This window comes from Mustela erminea, chromosome 2, assembly GCF_009829155.1.
Source record: "Mustela erminea isolate mMusErm1 chromosome 2, mMusErm1.Pri, whole genome shotgun sequence".
Taxonomy (NCBI): Eukaryota; Metazoa; Chordata; class Mammalia; order Carnivora; family Mustelidae; genus Mustela; species Mustela erminea.
The window spans coordinates 164,940,438-164,962,267 of NC_045615.1; the positions used below are offsets into that span (position 1 = coordinate 164,940,438).

At 49.3% G+C, this 21,830-nt stretch overlaps 1 protein-coding gene across 1 annotated transcript in view; it reads right to left on the minus strand.

Annotated features, from left to right (window-relative positions):
• The window catches only part of SCD5 (stearoyl-CoA desaturase 5), a 148,058-nt gene that overhangs the window by 44,175 nt on the left and 82,053 nt on the right, over window positions 1-21,830 (minus strand). The window contains exon 2 of the mRNA XM_032334738.1: window positions 13,112-13,242. Coding sequence (XP_032190629.1) covers window positions 13,112-13,242 — 131 coding nt within the window. The remainder of the gene's footprint in view (window positions 1-13,111; window positions 13,243-21,830) is intronic.

Below are 21,830 nucleotides of genomic sequence, written 5' to 3' on the forward strand. Positions count from 1 at the left end.
GACGAATATTTACTGACTGTTGGTATGTGCCAGGAGATAAGGACCAGGACAGCCCAGGCTCTGCCTCAAGGAATACATATTACATGGAGAAGACAAACGTAAAGCTAATGGAGTCAACATAAACAGAATTACTTCAGACTGAGATTCGTGCTGTGTCGCAAACAGACTTGGGGTAACTAGGGGACAGCCAGCAAAGACTTTCTAATCAGGTAACGGGAGTCTGGGAAGAGCTGGGGCATGGGTGGGGGCAGGGTGGAGTGTGAAAGGGCGTGGAGGAGGGGCCGGGGAGAAGGGGCCACGTGGACCAGAGGGAAGGACTGGGCATGGTCCAGGATCTAGGACACCAGTGTATGAGGTGTGCGGGGGCAGGGCGAGAGTGAAGTCTGGGAAGTATCGTGTTAATAAAGAAAGTGTCTGGGGACACACGGGCGGCTCAGTCGGTTAAGCGACTGCCTCCAGCTCAGGTCATGATCCTGGGGTCCTGGGACCGAGTCCCGCATCGGACCCCTGCCCAGCGGGAAGCCCGCTCCTCCCTCTGCCCGCTGCTCTCCCTGCCGGGGCTCTCTCTCTGACAAATGGATACATAAAAATCTTAAAAAAAAAAAAAAATGTATCTGGTCTTCGTCCCTGGTCGTTCCTGGAACACAGCTTCTAAAACCCCTGGAATTTCCCGAGTGATAGAGCTTCTTCACTACGCCAGTGTGCCCCCGGGGAGCTTCAGGATCAGGCTGGCCACCGGAGGGACCCAGCACGTGACTGGAGGGTCAGCACTTTTCCGGGGGAGGGGACCTGCAGGCTGACATCAGTCCTGGGGGCAGTGATTTAATCAACCACGTCCATGGAATGAAATTCCACTGCAAACTCTGGACACCGGCTTGAAGGAGCTTTTTGGCTGACCGAGGCGCCGATCTGCAGGGCCAGGGGCACAGCTTGGTTCTGCTGGGAGAGGGCATCGCGGCTCTGCTGAAGGATGCTCAGACCTGGCCCTCGGTGTCTCTCCCTTTGGGCTGGTCCACATATCCTTTATCATTAAAGCTCTGATAGTGAGCACGACACTCCCTTGCGTTCTGAATTGTCCTAGTGAATTCTCGAGCCCGAGGGAACTGTGGGGCTTGCAACCAGTCAGTCAGAGGTATGAGGGGCCGGGAGACCCTACTTGCAGCTGGTACGTGAAGCGGAGGCCGTCGGGGGAGGCTGCGGCTCACGGGACTGGACGGCAGCTCAGGCGGTCAGTGTGGAAACCACGGTGAGCTGCGCGTGGCGTGGAAGCAGAGCACCGGGACGCAAACGCCGGATCCTGCGGGCCTCGGCGACCCTAACAACGGGGCTGGATTTCACTCCAAAGGCAATGCTAAGCCACTGGAAGATGCTCTTTTCCTCGCTGGGGAGTGGCTTAATCTTCAGTAAGTCCTGTCCACAGTAAGGTGAGGGGCAGGTGCCGATGGAGGCAGGGGACGGTCGTGGCGTGGACCGGAGGGGCCCAGGCGAGCAGAGGCACGACACGATCTACCCAGAAAAACCCGAAGGCGCTGGCTAAGAGATTGGCGCAGGGGGTGATGAGGGAAATGGAGAAATCCTGAAAGACGCCCAGATTTCTGGCCTCATTGCGGGGAGACAGTAGGGTCACAACTTAGGTTTGGGGCACACTGATTTGGGGAGGCTTTAGAGACACCCAGTGAGAGACGTCGTGCAGGCAGCTGTGTTTAAAACAAGCGACAGTGCAGGGCGCCCGGGTGGCTCCGTGGGGTAAGCCTCTGCCTTCGGCTCAGGTCATGGTCTCAGGGTCCTGGGATCGAGCCCCGCATCGGGCTCTCGGCTCAGCAGGGACCCTGCTTCCTCCTCTCTCTCTGCCTGCCTCTCTGCCTGCTTGTGATCTCTCTCTGTGTGTCAAGTAAATGGATAAAATCTTTCAAAACAAAACAAAACACAAAAAAACAAGCGACATCAGTTTGCAGTCAGCTTCGCCCTCAGTCAGACTGATTTCCGACCGTGCAGGGACCCTCACGATGTGCCACGATCGCTCCTCTCTCCCCACCTTTGGCAATGTGCCTCCCTCCCGTCCCCTTCTTCCAGGCCGGCACAAGTCCTCCTCAGCTTTCAAGGTCCAGCTCAAAACGCCCCCTCTGCACTAGGTTTTATCCTAGTACCCCAGGCCATATGTCAGAATGAAGCGTCTTAACCCCTACCGTCTTGTAAGAGGCCCCTTTATCACACAGTGTCGCTTTATTAGCCAGTATTAGCCAGTCCCATCACATCACAAACTCCTGATGCAAGGGTCACTTCTCATACGTCTCTTGTATTCCTCACAAGCACATAAGGGTTTATGCACCTTTAAATTAAAAAGGACTTAACTAGAGATTTACACAAAAAGCCTTAGAAGAGTCAACAGGAGAAGGTGAAGATAATCAAATGTGTCTGTCTTCTAAAGAGTCTTTAAAAGCAAGGCTAGAAATTCCCGCTGGCAAGTGAAACTCTACATTTTACTATTAGTTCAAACTGTGGATTCAATGGCTCTTGAGGCTGTCGCATCTTCGGAGCTTGACCAAGCTCGTGCAACAGCGTCCCCGAAACCCTCCTGTGACGGGAGCTCTGACGGCGCTCGCAGGAACAGTGACAGGGTGGCTGAAGCCTGAACTCTGATAAACAAGGACAAGAGATGAAAAACAGCTCCGTGTCTCGTGGGAGGGAGGGAGCAGAGGCGAGAGCTCATGAGGCCCCAGCGGAGCGGCGAGATCTGATTTCATTCAGCATCTTCATTAACACTCACGCAAAGCGGACACATTATGTTAATAACGTCGTTTGGTGGTTACAGATTAGGGGGTGCCGCAGGCATCACTGAGGACAGAGAAATAACACAGACAGATCTGAAGAGGTTGGAAACGAGAGCAGAAATGATCACAGTGAGATCTGATTTAGGAAAAATGCAAATGAAGGCAGCTGGGAGAGAAGGCATCCAAAATGCAAAATAATCAGTGGGTTGGAAACCTAGAAAGCGCAGCGTGGAGTGTCTGGCAGGAGAGCAGTGAGAGCCCGGAGTGAAGAGGGACAGCTCGGAGCTGGCTCGGCCGGAACGGTCAGGGCAGGTCCGGGAAGAAACCGCGCGCCAGCGAACCGCATTGCAACGCCGTGTCCTTGGACACCTCCATGCAGTTTTGGAGCCAACGTGGGAGAGAAACAAAAATCAACCCAGACAGCGGGGCCTCAGTTTCTTCAGTTATCAGACAAGGGATTAGACTCTGTTTCCGAGGGCCCCTGGCGCCAACCCTCCGGTGGGTTCTAAGAGAGGAAGCAAGTCGGGCGGAGAAGGGGCATGGCTTCCCGGGCGCCGGGTCTGAGTGCCCCTCCCGAGATCTCCCCTATGAAGAGCGGGGAGACGGATACACTTGGCTTGAAAACATATTTCAGATTCTATACTGACAGGCCTGCGTGGGTGATTCATCATAGACAAGTACTAGGGCACTCGGGCGGCTCAGTGGGTTAAGCGTCTGCCTGCGGCTCAGGTCATGATCTCAGGGTCCTGGAATTGAGCCCCGTGTCAGGCTCCCTGCTCAGCCAGGAGTCTGCTTCTCCCTCTCTCTCTGCCCTCCACCCAAACTGTGCTCGCTCACTTGGGCTCTCTCTCTTTCAAATGAATAAATAAAATCTTTTAAAAAAATGCAAGTGTTATGTTCCGTCAATAGAGGTGTGGAGCCAAGTGAACATATAAAATCTGATAGCTATACGTTTACAAAATACCTCTGCTTTACTAAGTACTTCTTGGAATAAAAACTCTGTGTGCCTTTAAAGCATATACTTTTTTAAAAAAATGATTTTATTTATTTATTCATGAGAGACACAGAGAGAGAAAGGCAGAGGGAGAAGCAGGCTCCCCACTGAGCAGGGAGCCTGATGCAGGACTTGATCCCAGGACCCTGGGATCATGACCTGAGCCCAAGGCAGCCACTTAACCAACTGAGCCACTCAGGTGCCCTAAAGTATAGAACTTTTTGTTTATAAAGCCTGAGTCACCTTGCATTGCTTAGGAAGAGCTCATTGTACCAAGAGAGAGATCCACGTGAAGAGTCTCTGGTCCGTTTGGGGTTAAGCTCTCCCGGGAGGCAGACTGGCCCCTGCATTGTGGGCCCATCTACAGGAGGATGCCCTTTGCTCCGGCAAGCACATGTTCGTTCCCTCGACATGCATCCCCACAGGTGGCTTCACTCGTCTCCCCAGCTTTCACTGACCAAGGTCCACAACGGGAAGGAAGGGAGACGTCATGGCACCTCCGCCTTCCGCGGTCCGTTTTGGCCGGTGAGAACTCCTGCCCGGTGAGCGCGGGCAGAGGACCTGAGCCTTCTGTGGCCGCCTCTGGAGTTTCTCTCTCTCTCTGTCTCCCCTCCCACGTGGGCCACATCAGGGGGAGGAGACACTGCCCCTAGTGAGGAGGCACAGAGCCACAGAAAGGCTCTGGTGACTCCATAAATCACCATCATCATGAACAGAGGAGTTGCTCGAAGACCACCGAGCTGTTTTTCCTTCCCACGTGACTCCAAGACCTGCCCAGGAGGGCAGGCCGCCGTGAAGGCGACAACGTGAGGCACAGTGTTCGAGCATCTTGCGAAAGCAGGGCCAGAAGCCTTCTCGGGGCCTTGGGAGGGGGGCACTTTCGGGACTTCCCGTTTACACCGGAAGGAAACCAACAACCACAGCCCAACCCGAAAGAAGAAGGCGAATCTGTTCCTCACGTGCGGAAGAGAAGCCGTGCCTCCGAATCTTTGGCTCAGGAGGATCCCAGATCTTTGGCTGCAGTTAGGAGGAAGGTGGCCCACACTGGGACAGGCCTCAGCAGAGACAGCTACAGCCAGCAAGGAGAGCAGCCCTGGGGTTAAGCCTGCAGGAAGCATTCCGAGCTTTCATTCTCCTACCCGGATGTCACCAGGACTGCTGCCAACACCAAGGCTGGGGCTGGTCTGCAGTCCTGAATCTGGCACACCTCCAGGGTCTCCTGACCGTGGCCTGCGGCTTAAGTGCATCACTGAGACATCTGCCGCCAGGTTGCTCCCCCACCTAAAATTCCGCAGCGCCTTGCTACGGCGTATAGGACAGTATCCACACTCTGTGCTGTGCCTGACAGAGCCCTGCACTGACGTGGAACCTGCCCCGCCCCGTAACCTCTTCTACAACCATCTCCCACACCCGTGTGGACACACCGGCCACCTGTCTTGTCCGGGAATGCACCATACTGGTTCCCATCTTTACTCTGGCCCCTCCTTCCATCTGGATTATTCTTCCCCTACCAGCTGCGTCCCGGCTCTCCTGGTTTTAATGTCAGTGCCTGGGGGAGGGCATCTCTCACCATCCTCTGAAGCAGCCACCTCCCTCCTCTCTGTCACGTCGCTGTGGTTAAATGCTTCATTCTTTTCTCTCTCTGCACAAATTTGCTTATTCATTTGCTTGCTTGTTGATTTGCTCTCTCTTCCACTGAAATATAAACTCCGTGAGGACAGAGACCTGTCTGTCGTGTTCTACAGTGACTGGAACAGTGCTTAGCCCCTCTCTTTGTCGAAAGAAAGGAAACATAGACACTTGATCCTGGGAGAGGCATCAGAACAATGGAGCATTGCAGTGAGAGGGTGACCTCTGGAGTCGAGCTGCCTGAACTTAAATTCCCCTTCTGTCACTTCTGTATGTCCTTGGACAGGTTACATAGCCTCTTTTTTCCCCACTGTCTCCCCTATCAAATGAGGAAGATAACAGTCTCCACCTTTTCAGGGTATGTCAGAAGACTATGTAAAGCTCTTAGGGAAGTGCTGGTATGCAGTTAGCACTAGGTCATTGTTTTGTTTTGTTGTGGTGGTAATTATATACATGCCAAAGTTCATGGTCCGTGACCGTGCGATTTACTTGACCTATTAATATGTCAAGTTTGGTCCACTGACAAATCACACGGTGCCTTCCGCTTTCCGGCCTGATGCATTAAGAGCTTGAGCGTAGTCCATCGTTCCCATCCTTGCAACAGCAAGAAAAAGCCAAATGAACTGAAAATCAACAACTCTTCCATCCATCAGAGAACTGAGATCATAGGGCAAACTGCTGCCCTGAAACCAGAGAGATAAACAGGCAGTTGCAGAGAAGCACTGCGGACCAAAAGTGAGAGTCCGCAGCTAGTTCCAGGACGGGCAGGCATACTTCAGCCTGTAATTGGGGCACTGCTGAAGTCTTGGTGTGGACAAGCTGGAGAGTTAAAAACAACGGGGCCCAGTGCTAGGGGGCCCCAACTCGTATAAATGTTAACTCCAAGAGTCGTACCAGGTTCTCACTGAGAAAAATCTTCTGTTCTCCCAGCGGGTGGAGGAGAAACATCATCATTCTGAAATACATGGAGCTCTCTGTTCTCTTCCCAAGATCTATCCTCAAGAGAAACTATTTTGTCGGATCCCAATCAACCAGAGTTTTACAAAAGCCTAAGGGCCCCAGGGAAGGGAAATGCTCACCCCAGGCTCACAGACTGAGACCTAATCATAAGACCATAGAGTGCCCCCATCCCCATGTCTACACTGCTCCATTTGATGACAGAACTCCAATGGAGAGAACGGAGCCTTCAATCTCATGATAAGAAGAAATCTCCAGGAAAATCCAAAGACAATGGAGAGAGAAAAAACAAGGACACTAGAGGAGATTTAAGCCCTTGACACCACAGCTAAAGCACACTGTAAGCACACAGCCTAATTCCTAGCCAGATAAACATAAAACCTCACTCTACAGCCCTATTGCCTCAGTTCCTTTTACCTAGTACATCACGCCCAGCTCTCAATAAACAATTGCAAAGTATGCTAAAAGGCAAAAAATACCACCTAAAAAAGAAAAAGCAAGCATCAGACCTAGATGCGGATATGGCAGTGATGTTGGAAAGATCAGACTAAATTCTAGAACAATTATGATTAATACACTAATAACCTTAAAAGAAAAAGTAGACGACTTGAAAGAACAGATGGATACTATAAACGGTAATGGAAACTCTAAGAAAAGACAAAAAAAAAAAAAAAGCCAGAAGTCAGAAAAGCTGTAACAAATGAAGAATGCCTTTGATGGGCTCACCAGTAGACTGAACATGGCTAAGGAAAGAATCAGTGAGCTTGAAGGTATATAAATATAACTTCCCAAACCTAAATGCAAAAAGAAAAGATGAAGCGGAATATGTAGAAACCATAGGGCAGTTATAACAGGTGTACCAATGTGTAATTGAAACACCAGGAGAAGAAACAAAGAGAGAGAAAAGACGGAACAAACAGTAGAAAAATATTTGAAGTAATAATGACTGAAATTTTTCCAAAATTAAAGACAGACACCAAACCACAGATCCAGGAAGCTCAGAGAGCACCAAGAAGGATAAACAGAAAAAAAAAAAAAAAAGTCTCCACTTAGGCATATCATACTCAAACTGCAGAGAATCAAAGGCAAAGAGAAAATAATGAAAAAAGCCAGAAGGGAAAAAAAACCTTCCTGATAGTGGACAAGTGTAGGAATTACACTAGGTATCTCTTAAGAAACTTGCAAGTTGGTATCTCATTGTGGTTTTGAGGTGCATTGGGTGTTTGTTATACGTAATTAATGAATCATTGAACATTACATCAAAAACTAATGATGTACTATACAGTGGCTAACTGAATATAATAAAAAATAATAATAAAAATAAAAGAACAAATGAAGGACAATAGATTCTAGTTGCCCCAAATAAATTTAAATTCCTAAAGATAAAAAAAAGAAAAATGCAAGTAAGAAGAAAGTGAAATAAATTATTTAATAAATGTTGAAAAAAAACCACCTTGAAACCTAGAATTCCATACCCAACAAAGTTATTCACTAAGAGTAAAAGAGAAATAAAGACTTTCTCAGACGGGGTACTTGGGTGGCTCAGTCAGCTAAGTGCCTTTGGCGCAGGTCATGATCCCAGGGTCCCGGGACTGAGTCCCACATCGGGCTCCCTGCTCAGTGGGGGGTCTGCTTCTGTCTCTCCCTCTGCCCTTCCTCCCCACTCATGCTCTCTCTCTCACCCAAATAAATAAAAAAAATCTTCAAAAAAAAACTGTATCAGACAAACAAAAATTGAGGGAATTTTTTACCAGTAGACCTGCCTTGCAAGACATGAAAGTTCTTTTTGAGAGATGGAACATGGGAGTGGTTAGACACCCAGATCGACCTAAAGAAAGAAGAGCATTAGAGAACGAATAAATGAAAGTAAAATAAAATCTTCAATTTTTCCTATTCTATTAAAGATTTTACTTATTTTAGGGAGGGAGTGTACACACATGCAGGCAGGGTGTGGGTTGGGTTTGAGGGGCGGAGGCAGAGAATCTCAAGCAGACTCTGCGCCGAGCATGGTGCCTGAGGCAGGGCTCAATCTCACCACCCTGAGATCATGACCTGAACCCAAACCAAGAATCAGACACTTAAATGACTGAGCCACCCAGGTGTCCCCTTCACTTTCTCTTATTCTTAACCTATCTAACAGATAGCAGTGTGTTCAGAACAACAATAATAGTAACAATGCATTCAGTGATTATAGCTTAATGACAACAATGAATAGCGGACAGGAAGGAGGAACTGGGAATGATCTGTTACAAGGTTGCTGCACTAATGGGAAATGCTATTATGTTATTTGAAAGTGGCTTTGGGTTAGTTGTAAATGTATACTGTGACGTCTAGGACAACCACTACCCAACTGTAAAAAGAAGTAGAGCAGATATGCTAAAAGGAGAGAGAAAACAGAACTGTGTAAAATGTGCAGTTAAAACCAGGGAAGACGGAAAAAAGGTACAAACAACAAGGGCCGTGAGTAGCCACAGAAACCATCGACATCGACGTGAACCCAGCTCTATCAGTAATCACTCGAGTGTGGGTACTTTAAATAAACCACTTAAAGGACAGGATGTCACAGTGGGTAAAACAAGGGCCAAGTCTAAGTTGTTCACAAATCACAGGGCTGCACATCACCCAAGAACACCCATGGTGAGCCTGGAGGGTCCCCGGCCCAAGGGTCAGGAGATCGGTTTCAGTCCGGTCTGTCCACCGAGCAGCCGTGTGACCTTTCACTAGTCACGGACATTCTCTGGCCTCTCTTCACCCTTCTCTTTACCTTTTATTGCAAAATAAGAGGACTTAGACTAAATCCCTTAACCTCCTTTCCAGTTCAAAATCCGGATCCTGGGTACCAGGATGTGATGAGAAACGTGGGCAGGCAGACAGGAAGCTGCAGCCGCTAACAGGCGTTTTTGCAGAGTTCGTGAGGGCCCAGCTGCAGCCAGAGGGGTGGTGCGTGAGTGCAAGAGCACAAGCCCAAGTCTGGCTACTGCCTGTGAAAACCGAACTCCTGGAGACCGATGGATGGCAGGAAAATCCTACCTGGGCCCGTGTTTGACTAGAAGAAAATTATAAGGAGTTTGCGAGCCACATTTCTGGTTGACTTGCACCTTACTGATCAGGGAGGAGAACGGGCCAGAGAGGAACTCAGGGCCTCTGCTGAACGTGAGGGATGCAGGATTCCCATAGCCCCTCACCCGGCCCTCACCCAGCCCCTTATCTAGCATTCCTGGACCATCATAATCTTTTTTTTTTTTTTTTAAGTTTTATTTATTTGGGGTGCCTGGGTGGCTCAGTGGGTTAAGCCGCTGTCTTTGGCTCAGGTCATGATCTCAGGGTCCTGGGATCGAGTCCCGCATCGGGCTCTCTGCTCAGCGGGGAGCCTGCTTCTCTCTCTCTCTCTGCCTTCCTCTCTGCCTACTTGTGATCGCTGTCCGTCAAATAAATAAATAAGGTGATATCTCATTGTGGTTTCACCTTATTTATTTTTTTGACAGAGAGCGATCACAAGTAGGCAGAGAGAGAGAAGCAGGCTCCCGCTGAGCAGAGAGCTCGCTGTGGGGAGGGGGGTTGGAAGAGGGGGGTGGGGTGATGGACACTGGGGAGGGTATGTGCTATGGAGAGTGCTGTGAAGTGTGTAAACCTGGTGATCCACAGACCTGTACCCCTGGGGATAAAAATATACTATATGTATATAAAAAATAAAAAATTTAAATTAAAAAAATTTTTAATAAATAAATAAAATCTTTTTTTAAAAAAAGGAAAAAAAAAGATCTTGTTGTTTTATTTGACAGAGAAAGAGAGACAGAGAGGGAATGCAAGCAAGAGGAGTGGGAGAGGGAGAAGCAGGCTTCCTGCTGAGCAGGGAGCCCGATGTGGGACTCGATCCCAGGATCCTGGGATTATGACCTGAGCCAAAGGCAGAGGCTTAACGACTGAGCCACCCAGGCGCCCCCATCATCATCTTCTGAATGATCAAAACCCCCACCTCTCCCAGTATCCGTCCTGTCCCATGTACATACACCCTCTTTAGAAGAAAGAGAGGAGGGAATTGCAAACGTTGAAGCCCCAGTGTTAAGAAGATTGTTCTTGAAGATCTCATTTGCAGCTTCTAACAAAAGCCCTGCTCATCTTCAAACACAGACCACCATGGCATCACTAGTCCATTTTGGCCAAAGGCATGACCACCCGGATTGAGAAAAGCACAGGAAAACCCTTGAAATGATCTTTAAAAACCCATGAGGACATCGAAGGGAAACTAAACCATGATTCTGCATTAAATCGGGGTTGCGGGTCTGTACCCGACACGGACAGGTCATGGCGCATTTTCACTCTCCCAGGCTGTTCCTGCCCCAGGGTTAAGTGGTCTAAATCGACTGTATTTCTTCCCACTGACGCTGCTGTGCACCGTGTGGAAGCTGGCTGGAGGCTGATCTTACAGATACCTCTAAGTGACATTGTTAGAAACCCCACACCCATGAAGTACTGACATTTCCATTGGGACATTGTAGGAATGCTAATATTCCACTAAATGGGAGGCTGGAGGAAGGCAAGGATCGTGACTGTGTTTGCTAATCATTACACCCACTGTGCCTAGCTCAGTGCCTGGCGTATAGTAGAGGCTCAATGAACATTTGTTAAATGAATGAAAAAAAAATCCACTGCAAATGTAGGCCTGAAAGAAGTACGCATCGTCCAAATTTGATGATTTCTAAACATATTTTTTAAAAGTATTCATTTTTCATCTCTTCACAAGCTATCACTGAGCACCTTTGTCATGGCAGGCGCTGAAACAGAAAGATGAATGAGACAGGATGCCAGTTCTCATAAAGAAGAGGGGGCCAATATTAGTGAGTGCAACTATAAGCTGGGCACTTTCTACTCTCTATTTCATCCTTCCAACAGCCCTGTGAGGTTAACATTATTTATTTCCTTGCCCTTGTGTATACGGGAAGAGAGACTTGCACCAAGAACTACATCCAGCAAATGATAGAGCCAAGAATTTATTCTGGGACCTGAGTGTTTCCCTCTGCAATGCGCTTTCTCCCCATCGTAAAGTTAAAATCACAGTGTGATGTTCTGTTAGGTGATGTTCTGTTAAGGAAACTTAGGTTATCGAAAATTGAGTTGTAAATAAATAGTTTCCTTGGAAAAAGAGAAATAAGAATTTTATGTTCTCAATTTCAAGTTATTTATGTTGGAAAAAGTTTTTTTAATATAGAGGTGCTTTGTAACCACATCATGAGAGTGTAATTGAAGACTAGAAATAATGAATTGTTCAAACAAAACAAATGAAAATGACCAACTTCAGTCCTAAATAGCATCTAAGATCCAAGTCAATGCGCTTCTAAATGATCGTTATCATAACTCATTGATAGGATAACCAAAGCACAACACTGAGCTAAGACGACGGAGGTCAGAATACGTGTGGGCTAGTCCGTATCGCCCGTGGTGAGGAACAGAACACAAAGCGGAGAAGCTGCCCACCGCTCCTTTGTGTGCAACAGCTTTTCCCTGGGACCCTGGGACTAATTCCTAACTGCGCTTAAATCATAACCTGTAGACATCCGTAATAAGAACTCTGTTCCCTGAGCGATCTACTGTGCTGCATCCCACGTGCCTTATGAAGGCTTGAACTGCGGGAAATGAATGGGGAAATGAAATGAGGAAATGAAACCTCAGACATGAGCACAACCTGGAGGAATGCTCAGGGTCAGGCTGTCTCGTGGGGACGGGAGGCCCACTGAGCAGGTGGCCACGTGGCTTGCACGGTTGAGCATCACAGATGGGCTCCTGGGTTGCCTGTTTCCCTGGACCCTAAAGCAGTTTTGAGAATCACCATCTCAGAACTCTCTGGGTGAAGATGGCGTGGGGCCCGGAATCGTCTGCATTCACGTATCAGCAGAAACTCGAAAGCAATAGTTCACACCCATCCTACCCGGATCCGAGGAGGAACTGGGGAAACAGAAATCCACAGTCAACTCAGAAAGTGCACAAGCTGGCGGGGAATGTTCCGCTACTAGAATAGTCCTAAAGGATACGGCCCAGTCCCAGGGCTGCGAGGACCCTCCGTTACATTTTTATAGTTTCCTGCAATTCTCAATTATTCTGTATCAGCTGTGAGAGTGAAGTCATACTCTGATTTTTACAGATGAAGAAACTGGAGACAGTAAGGGGTTCACAGCCAGCAACATCGGAGTAAGACCCAAATCCAGTCTTCCAGCGCCCCGTCTTCAACAGCCCTCTGCCATAGACGTACGGGGCGACCTTGGGGGTATGTTTTCTAGGAGCAACAGCCGGAGAGTGGGACGCGCATTTGCCTATTACTGCTTCTAACCATACAATCTGTCCAGTTCCTTGACTTCAATAAACCTTGGTTCTCATCTGTAAGTGAGGACATATATGACACCCAGCCCCTGGGGTGACTGTGAGGGTCAAGTCCAATACGCGGACAGCAGGCTCAGCACAGAACTCGGCCCTGGTTAGAGCCGGACGAATGCTGAGGGGTTTAGGGCATGGGCTTTGGGCGGAGGTATCTCTCTCCTCCTCTGTGGTTTAATATTCCTAGGGGTACAAAGCGCCTGGGGGACATTTTGCCACATCTAAAGCTACAAGGAGACAACACTTGGGACCGACAGGGAATGCCTGGGGACCCGAGCCCTGAGGTTGGAATGAGAATGTGGAATGACCACCCCACAGGGGGCGGATCTGTGCCGTCCCCACAGAGCTGTCTGTGCTGGGTCTCGAAGCCAGACGGACCCTCCATCCCCACCTGGAAAGCCATGGAGTTGGCAGCAGCCAGGAATATCCTCAGGGGCAGCTTGGCCTTGTAGGACCTGTGGCTCCACAAGCGATGGGCACCGGCTGTCACGCCCAGGGCGTTCAGGAGGAAGCAGAAGTAGGCTGCAAGACACAAGCAGGGACAATGTCAGCAAACGTCACAAGCTTCTACACACCCCAGGCTTCTTTCTCTGCACAGAAACGCTCGGGAAACGGTGTCCGGAGAAGTGTGCAATGTGGAGGAAGAACTGAGAACTCGGGGAGATGCAGCCCTTGGTGCTGATTTTCAGCCTTCCTGCACTGGGCAGATGCGGAGAGAACTTTCCGCAAGGAACCTTGACCTTTGAACATAACTTTTTCCTCCGTCCAACAAATCTTTTATTTGCTCATGTTCCTTGACAGTCTTGATGCAAAGTCCTCATCACATGAGTGTGTCTGTAACGCGGCCGCACACGCCTGCTCTCCATGGTGCTGAGACTGACCTCCGTGTTGCCTCGAAATTTCCAAGCCAGGAAGAGTGTTACATGAAGACCATATTTCTAAAGGGCAGTACCATCCTCATGGCTCCAGAGGCCTGGTTTGAGTGGAATCAGGCCTGACTTAAAAGCGGCTCAGGACCGGTAAGAATGAGAATAGAACTGATGGCAGGGACGCCTACGATTCGGCTTCCGAAGGTCCCCTTACACCAACAGCATGACCTGGAATCACAGGGATGGCCGGGTGGGGGATGTTGTTAGAGCTGCTTAAATGGAGTGTGTTATCTGCCACCCACTTAAATGTATTATCCTTAAGCCTCATAACACACTGCACTGTCCCACTTCACAGCTGAAAAACTGGATCTCCGAGAGTTAATCCTGCATATAAACCCAAATCGACCTAGTTCCAAAGTCTCTGCCAAGAGACCCGGTATTGCCCACCATGTGGCAGCGGCGGGTGGCTCTTCATACGAAGACTCGGGAGAGGTTATGAAAGCCTGGTGTGGAGGGGACGCCCGGGATCCCCAAAACCACGATTCCGAGATGACCACAACTACTCGTGCTTTCACAGCAATACGCCCACACAATGCTGAACATCTTCCTTGGATTGCCTTATGAAAAACACCCCAAATAATCCTATATGGTTTATATTTTATTAGATCCATTATACAGATGAGAAAACCAAGGCTTTTTCTTTTGTATTATGTTATGTTTGTCGCCATACTACATCATTAGTTTCTGAAGCAGTGTTCCGGGATTCATTGTTTGCGTACAACCCCCAGTGCTCACGCAATCCATGCCGTCCTTGTTACCCACAGCCAGGCTCACCCACTCCCAACCCCCCACCCCCCTGCCTTCTAAAAGCCTCAGTTTGTTTCCTGGAGTCCACGGTCTCTCATGGTTCGTCTCCCCCTCCGATTTCCCCCTTCATTTCCCCCTTCCTTCTCCTAATGTCCTCCGTGCTATTCCTTATGCTCCACAAGTAAGTGCTAATTGTCTTTCTCTGCTTGACTTACTTCACTCAGCATAATCTCCTCCAGTCCCATCCATGTTGATGCAAAAGTTGGGTATTCATCCGAGAAAACCAAGGCTTAAGAAGTTAACTAATTTCCCAGTGTCACAAAGCTAGGAGGTGTCTTTGCTAAGAGTCAAACCCTCGTCTGTCTGAACCAAGAACAGAGCTCCTAAACTCTACTCTCCACTCTGCCTCTAGGAGACGCCAGCTAGGTCTTACCTTTACTTCTCTGTACTCCGCCACCATCCTTCGTATTGGACCCTAATCTAAATTTAAAAGTGAGCTGCTTCCGGGCCCCTGGCACCCAGTCGTTAAGTGTCTGCCTTCGGCTCAGGTCATGACCCCGGAGCCCCTGGATCTAGTCTCCGCATAAGACTTCCTGTTTGCCGGGAAGGCTGCTTCTTCCTCCTCCACTCCCCCCTGCTTGTGTTCCCTCTCTCGCTGCTGTGTCTCCCTCTGTCAAAGGAATAAATAAAATCTTAAAAAATAAAATAAAACAAAATAAAATAAGAGTGAGCCACTTCCTTACCTCGGCAGACAACTCTAAACCAAGCTATAAGCAGGTGGGATCAGGCAGATTATCCTGCACAACCGCCCCAGTGCATGGCACACACAGGCCCCCCACGAAGAACTGGCAGCAAACAAGCCATCAATGGTGGGTCATCATGGAACAATTGTGAATGGCTCCAGGACAGGATGCATTTGGGGAGCCCATTATAGCACTTCTTTAGAAGAATTACTAGGGTAACCTCAGTGTCAATATACATATTTAAAGGTAGAACCATATTACATCTCCCAAAAGTCAAGTCTACTGATCTTGGTTTCAGTCCATATGTACATGGGTCTAAAAGCAAGACTTGCCCTTGGAGCTGCGATTAATGAGTCTCTGAATATATGTGGTTTTCATGAAGTCGACAAATCATTCCTTACTTGAAAGGTTAAAAACAGAAAAACAATCTGCCCATAAATCACAGAAAGTCAGCGTATATGAAAAGCTCTGGTCTTTCTTGTTGCTATGATTTAACCGTGGTCACGAGTCTATGAAGTGAGCAGCTATTTTCCGCGTCATCCCTGGCCTTCATGTCTCTACATACAATTTTTCCCAACTGTCAAGTACTTGGGGAACAAGTGAGACTGTAATGGAAAAATTCAATGTGACCCTGTCTCCCCAGCGGATTAAGACTCTGGACCTCGGCTGTAATCAAGTGAATTCCAAGACTCCATGAAAGGCACTGGCCACAAAAGAATCCATTCAGCGTACGGCTCCCAGACCAGGCCTTATCACAGAGGACGGCATTGTCTGGTCCTACTCGGGATCTCCGGTATTGCAGGGCTCGCTTACATGGCTGGTCTGCCCTGGGCTGGAGTGGCTACTGGTTTTGCATGGTCCTTCTTCTGGCAACAGGAATGTGGCTGCGGAACCCAGGCCCGGCCTGGTGTAGAAGCCCCGGCAGTAAACACCTGACCCGGCTCTTCTCTGCCTTTTTGCTCAAAGACTAAAGGTCACACTCCAAGGTATGACTGCAATAGTAGAGAATGAGGCCAAGACGCTGGGACATGGAGATGGTGGAGGTGCCAACAAGAGTCTGGAGGACAGCTGCCTGCCCTGGGCTGCTAGCTGCAGCTCCCAGTTCTACGGCTCCTTTAACCCTGTGTGTCTCCTGGTATTTCTCCTAGTTATGGGAGCCAACCAATCCCTTTTTCTTACTGAAGCTAGTTCGCTCTGGATTTCTGATACTAAAATTCTGCAGAACCTCTAAGGAAGAAAGCAACCTTCTGGCCATAGCCCAAATGAATACAAATTACAAAAACCCTGGCCTGAGTATGAGGTTGTTCTACTAACAGGACTCAGTTTTCCAATTCTGCTAGGGCCAATCTGAGAGGCTCTTAACCTCTCTTCTCTGATCTTTGTGGATATTAATATCCAAACTAGTTTTCAGAAGGATGTTGGCTAGTTGGCTCTGAGACACTGAACTATTCAGATACAGAATTGATAACTTTGGGGGAAGAAGGAGTAACAAACAGTGTTAATAACTTTATCAAATAGCTTATACCTTGTAGAGAAGGGAGCTAGAGCAATAGAATTCAGAATCACAAAATTGCCTGGTAAGCAACAAACTCATTTATTGGTCTGGGTGCAAACAAGAGTCATCAATTCTGGTTAGCTCAACCCAAAAAGAAATGTACTAGAGAGGTGCTAAATAGCCTACAGATCTCATGGAAGGGTTGCAGGACAGTTTTGGTACAGAGCCTCCAAGACGGCCCCAGTGCTCCCCGTCTCCTGGTAATCATGGCCCTGTATAATTTCTTCCCCTTTAGTAATGTGCTTCTTTCTTTTTTTTTTAAATAAAAATTTTATTTATTTATTTGACAGAGAGAGAGAGAGATCACAAAGAGGCAGAGAGGCAGGCAGAGCGGGGAGGCAGGAGGGGGGGGAGCAGGCTTCCTGCCAAGCAGAGAGCCCAATGTGGGGCTCAATCCCAGGACCCTAAGATCATGACCTGAGCTGAAGGCAGAGGCTTAACCCAGTGAGCCACCCCGGCACCCCTATTAACCTGCTTCTAACCAAAGAATATAGTGATGTTGAGGGAATGTTGGTTCCGTGATTAGGTTACAAGAGATTGTGACTTCTGTTTTGCTAGTAGAGTCTCTCTTGTGTTGGCTTTGATGACGTGAGCCACCATACTGGGATGGCCCGTGCGGTAAGGAAGCAAGGGTGGCCTCCAGCCAACAGCCAGGGAGGAAGTAAGACTTCAGTCCAATAATCCTCAAGGAACTGAGTCCTGCCAGAAACAGTGAAAGTGAACTTGCAAGCAGACCCTTCCCCAGTTAAGCTTTCAGATAAGACAGGAGCCCAGGCCACACAGGGCTGCCTTGTGAGAGATCCCGCAGCAGAGGCCCCAGCCCCAGTGTTACCCAGATCCCTGCTCTACAAAAACTGGGGGGAAATAAAGGTATGTCGCCTGAAGCTGCTGCATTTTGGGTTATTCGTTCCGCAGCAACGGTTGACACCTGCAAGACTTCAGGAGCAGCTTCATCTCAAGGGAGGGAAGGTACAGTTTACATCCTGGCTTAAGAACAGCTATCAGTAGGGACCAAAAGCAGATTCGTGTCGCAAGGAGCCGGGAGGGCAGGGAGGGGGAATGACTGCTGGCGGGTACAGCGTTTGCTGTGAGGTGCGATAAAAATGTTTTAAAACGCTTTCTTTTTTTTTTTTTTTAAGATTTTATTTATTTATTTGACAGACAGAGATCACAAGCAGGCAGAGAGGCAGGCAGAGAGAGAGGAGGAAGCAGGCTCCCCGCTGAGCAGAGAGCCTGATGCGGGGCTCGATCCCAGGACCCTGAGATCATGACCTGAGCCGAAGGCAGAGGCTTAACCCACTGAGCCACCCAGGTGCCCCTTAAAACTGGTTTTGATAAAAGTGGCACAATTGCATGAATATAATAAAAACCAATGAATTATATACTTCAAATAGATGAACCATATGTTATGAGTTTATAACTCAACAAAGCAGTCTTTAAAAAAACTATTACTGAATTCCTATTAGACTTTGTTATGATGCGTATTTTCTCAATGTAAAATAAAATAGACACGTCACAAAACAGAATGGAATGAAACCAACAAAAAGCAACCATTTGCCGAGGGTGCTGGCACAGACCTCATCACCTCTGCACACCTGGCACCACTGGGCCCTCGTGTCATGCCGCCGTCTCTTCAGTCTTCCACAGCTGCCAAGAAGAGTCTCTCTTTGACCCTTCGCCTATGTCTGAATCTATCAAGACCCAAGATTCCGAAGCCCCTATTTGTCCGTGCGCCGATCGCAAGCCCAGCTCTAGCTGCCAGCAGTGGCGGGGGCGGGGGGGGAGACTCCACAGTCCCTTTAATTTCCATGACGGAAGGCAGAGCCTCCAGCCATGCTCAGTCTTCAGTCGGAGCAGTGTTTAGAGAATTGTTGTCGTGAACCCCTCTGGACTATACAACCACAAAACAGTCCTGGAGAGATGTTAAGAACCAAAAATTAAAACTCCCTTAATTCTGGACCTGCAGAGGGAGAGATGGGCAGCTCTTTGAGACCCACCACGCTAGACAGAGCAGCAACTGGCGGCTCTGGTGCGTATTGTCTGTTGGCGGCTCTGGTGCGTATTGTCTGTTTCCCTCTATGACCAGCACGAAAGCTACTAAATAATAGAAATGGCTCTTATCGACCAAGAGCTCCCTGCGCCAGGCCCTGTTCTCAGTAGTTTCTGCTGGGGGTGCCTGGTGGCCCAGACGGTTAAGCATCTGACTCAGGATTTTGGCTCAGCTTATGACCCCATGGGTCATGATCTCATGAGTCATGGGACTGAGCCCTGGTACAGCTCCACGCTCAGCAGAGAGGGCCCGAGATTCTCTCCCCCTCGGCCCCTCCCCCACTCATGTTCTCTCTCTCAAATAAATAAATAAATAGATCTTAAAAAAATAAACAGTGTATACACAATAACTGGATATTCGCCTCAGGTCTAGGGTCGGTGATGTGACTCCCAGCTCATACGCGAAGGCAGTTAGACCGAAGTGTTGCAGCTGGGTTGCAGTCTAAGGCAGGAAGAGCCCATTCAGCACCTCCAAGGGCTGCTTGACCTCTCGGGGTTGCCTTGATTGCAACGAGAGGAGAGGAGAGCCTGAACGCGCCGCGTCCTTCTAGTCAGCTCAGAACAGCTCAAGACCCTTGCTCCGTGTGTTGCCTTCCCACTGTCGAGTCCACTGCCACAATGCCCGTCACTCCACACGCATTCCACCTCAGCTTGCCCTGGGGCACCAGACAACCCAAGGATTCGTGAGACGGTCTGCCGAGCTCCTCTCACAGACCATGCACTCGGCTCGAACGGGTCCACCAGGTGGCCGCCCGACAATGGAACTTTGTCTCCTCACGTTGGTAGGAGTTTGAAAAGTGAGTTATTTACTACATAATTATAAATTATAGCAAGTGTTGCACAAGAGACAAACAGCATAACATAAGAGAGATTAAAAGGGGGATAATTTAGGGGCGTCCGGTTGGCCCAGTTGGAAGGGCATACGACTCTTGATCTCAGGGGCGTGGGTTCAAACCCCGCACTGGCTGTAGAGATTACTAAAGCATAAATACATAGAAGGGGGATAGTTTAGTTCGGGGGACTGGAGAAAACTCTGCAGCAGACACCGGAATCAAGCTGCCACCTGAAGGAGGAGAAGGAGGCAAGATTCAGTCAGAGGAACCCAACGTGCCAAGACGGAGCTAGAGAAGGGGTCTGGTAAGAAGCTCGTCTCCGACCACCTCACACCCACTCGTCTCCAAACACCTCACACCCACTTAGAGGACAACCAGAACAAACAGAAACAAACAGAAAATAACAAGCGCTGGCAGGGAGGTGGAGAAATTGGAACCCTTGTGAACTGCTAGCGGGGATGAAAACGATGCAGCCGCCATGGCCAAGCTGGGTGGTTCCTCTACGAGTTCAACAGAATTGCTCTGTGATCCCGCAATTCCGCTCCTGGCTCTGTACCCTGAAGGACTGGACGCAGGGCCTCAAACAGACACTTGTTCCCCCACTTCCAGCAGCATTACTGACAACAGCCAAAGGCTGCAAACACCCCAGTATCCGTGAACACACGGACGGATAAACACAATGCGGCGTACATGCCACGGAAGGCGCTGGCCGTCAGGTGGAACGGAACTCTGACCCGCACGACGGCCCAGGCTGACGCTAAGCAAGTCAACCAGACACAAAAGGACAAGTGTGGTGTCACAGCCTGCCCAGGAGGTACCCCCAAGAGGCAGACTCATAGAGGCAGGAAGGAGGACAGGCGTTACCAGGACACGGCACGAAGGGAATGAGTTGTTCGATGGGTTCAGAGTTTCAGTGTGACACGGTGAAAAAGCTCTAGAGATGGAGAGTGGCGGCGGTTGCCTGGCACTGTGAACGTAGGTGACCCCACACTACTGCACACTTAGAAATGGTTCAATTAATACATTTTGCTACGCATATTTTACAACGATTTTTTAAAAGTGTGTGTTTGAAGCCCAGGGTGGGAAGGGGGGGTCAAAAAGAGATGCAAGAGGCTTTGAAAGGGGCCAGCCGGGCCGGTGCCGGAGGCGCCCGGGGTGCCCGGAGGGGAGCGATGCTCGCTGAGGACCCAGGGAAGCGATCAAAGGGCTTTAGGTGCGCGAGTACTTTGAAAACTCATGGAAAGTATAAGGACAAGAACACTCCCCCCCAGACTGGTCTATATAACTCCTTCTAATACTCCTAAAACGGTCTTCCTCCGGCCACCTTCTAACAGTTTGTATGTCTGCAAGGCCACCACAGCCCCGCTCCCAGCACGGATACATGAAAAGACCACCACTTGGGAACAGAGCGCAAAACAAAGCTAACTCCCTTGATTTCTTAAACCAACCCACCATGAGATTCCTGTTTAAAACACAAATCGGACGCCTGGGTGACTCAGTCGGCTGAGTCGGCCTCCAGCTCAGGTCATGATCTTGAGGTCCTGGTTCGAGCCCCTTGTTGGGCGTCCTGCTCAGCGGGGAGCCTGCTTCTCCCTCTGCCTCTGCCGCTCCCCCCTGCTTGTGCGTCCTCTCTCTCTCTGTCAAATAAATAAATAAAACTTTTAAATAAATAAATAAATAAATAACAAATGCACTGCGCTGCCCAGCAGAGTGTCAGAAGGGCGCCTGGGTGGCTCAGTGGGTTAAAGCCTCTGCCTTCGGCTCAGGTCATGATCTCAGGGTCCTGGGATCCAGTCCCGCATCAGGCCCTCTGCTCAGCGGGGAGCCTGCTTCCTCCTCTCTCTCTGCCCGCCTCTCTGCCTGCTTGTGATCTCTGTCTGTCAAATAAATAAATAAAATCTTAAAAAAAAAAAAAAAAGGAGCTGGAGAAGAGAGGCTGCTTACGCCGAATGTGTGCCCCCGACCATCACTTTACCAACACGCCCGGTTCCGTTGTTTTACTCTGATGAGGCACAGGGGACAACTGTGTTTTGCCGTTATTATAGAGATGCAGAACCGCGGCCCAGAGTGGCAAGTAAAAAGCTGTGGGATCTCAGGACAGAGCTGGCGCCCAGACCCTAGACCAGCCCAGCCCCTGCCCCTTCTCCTGATGCGGGGCTCTCACCCGGCCTGAGCCCTGCGGTCACCTGAGCTCTGAGGCTGGGCCCACAGAACCCAGCGAATCGCACAGGGGCCCCAGGAAAGCCGGCGTCAC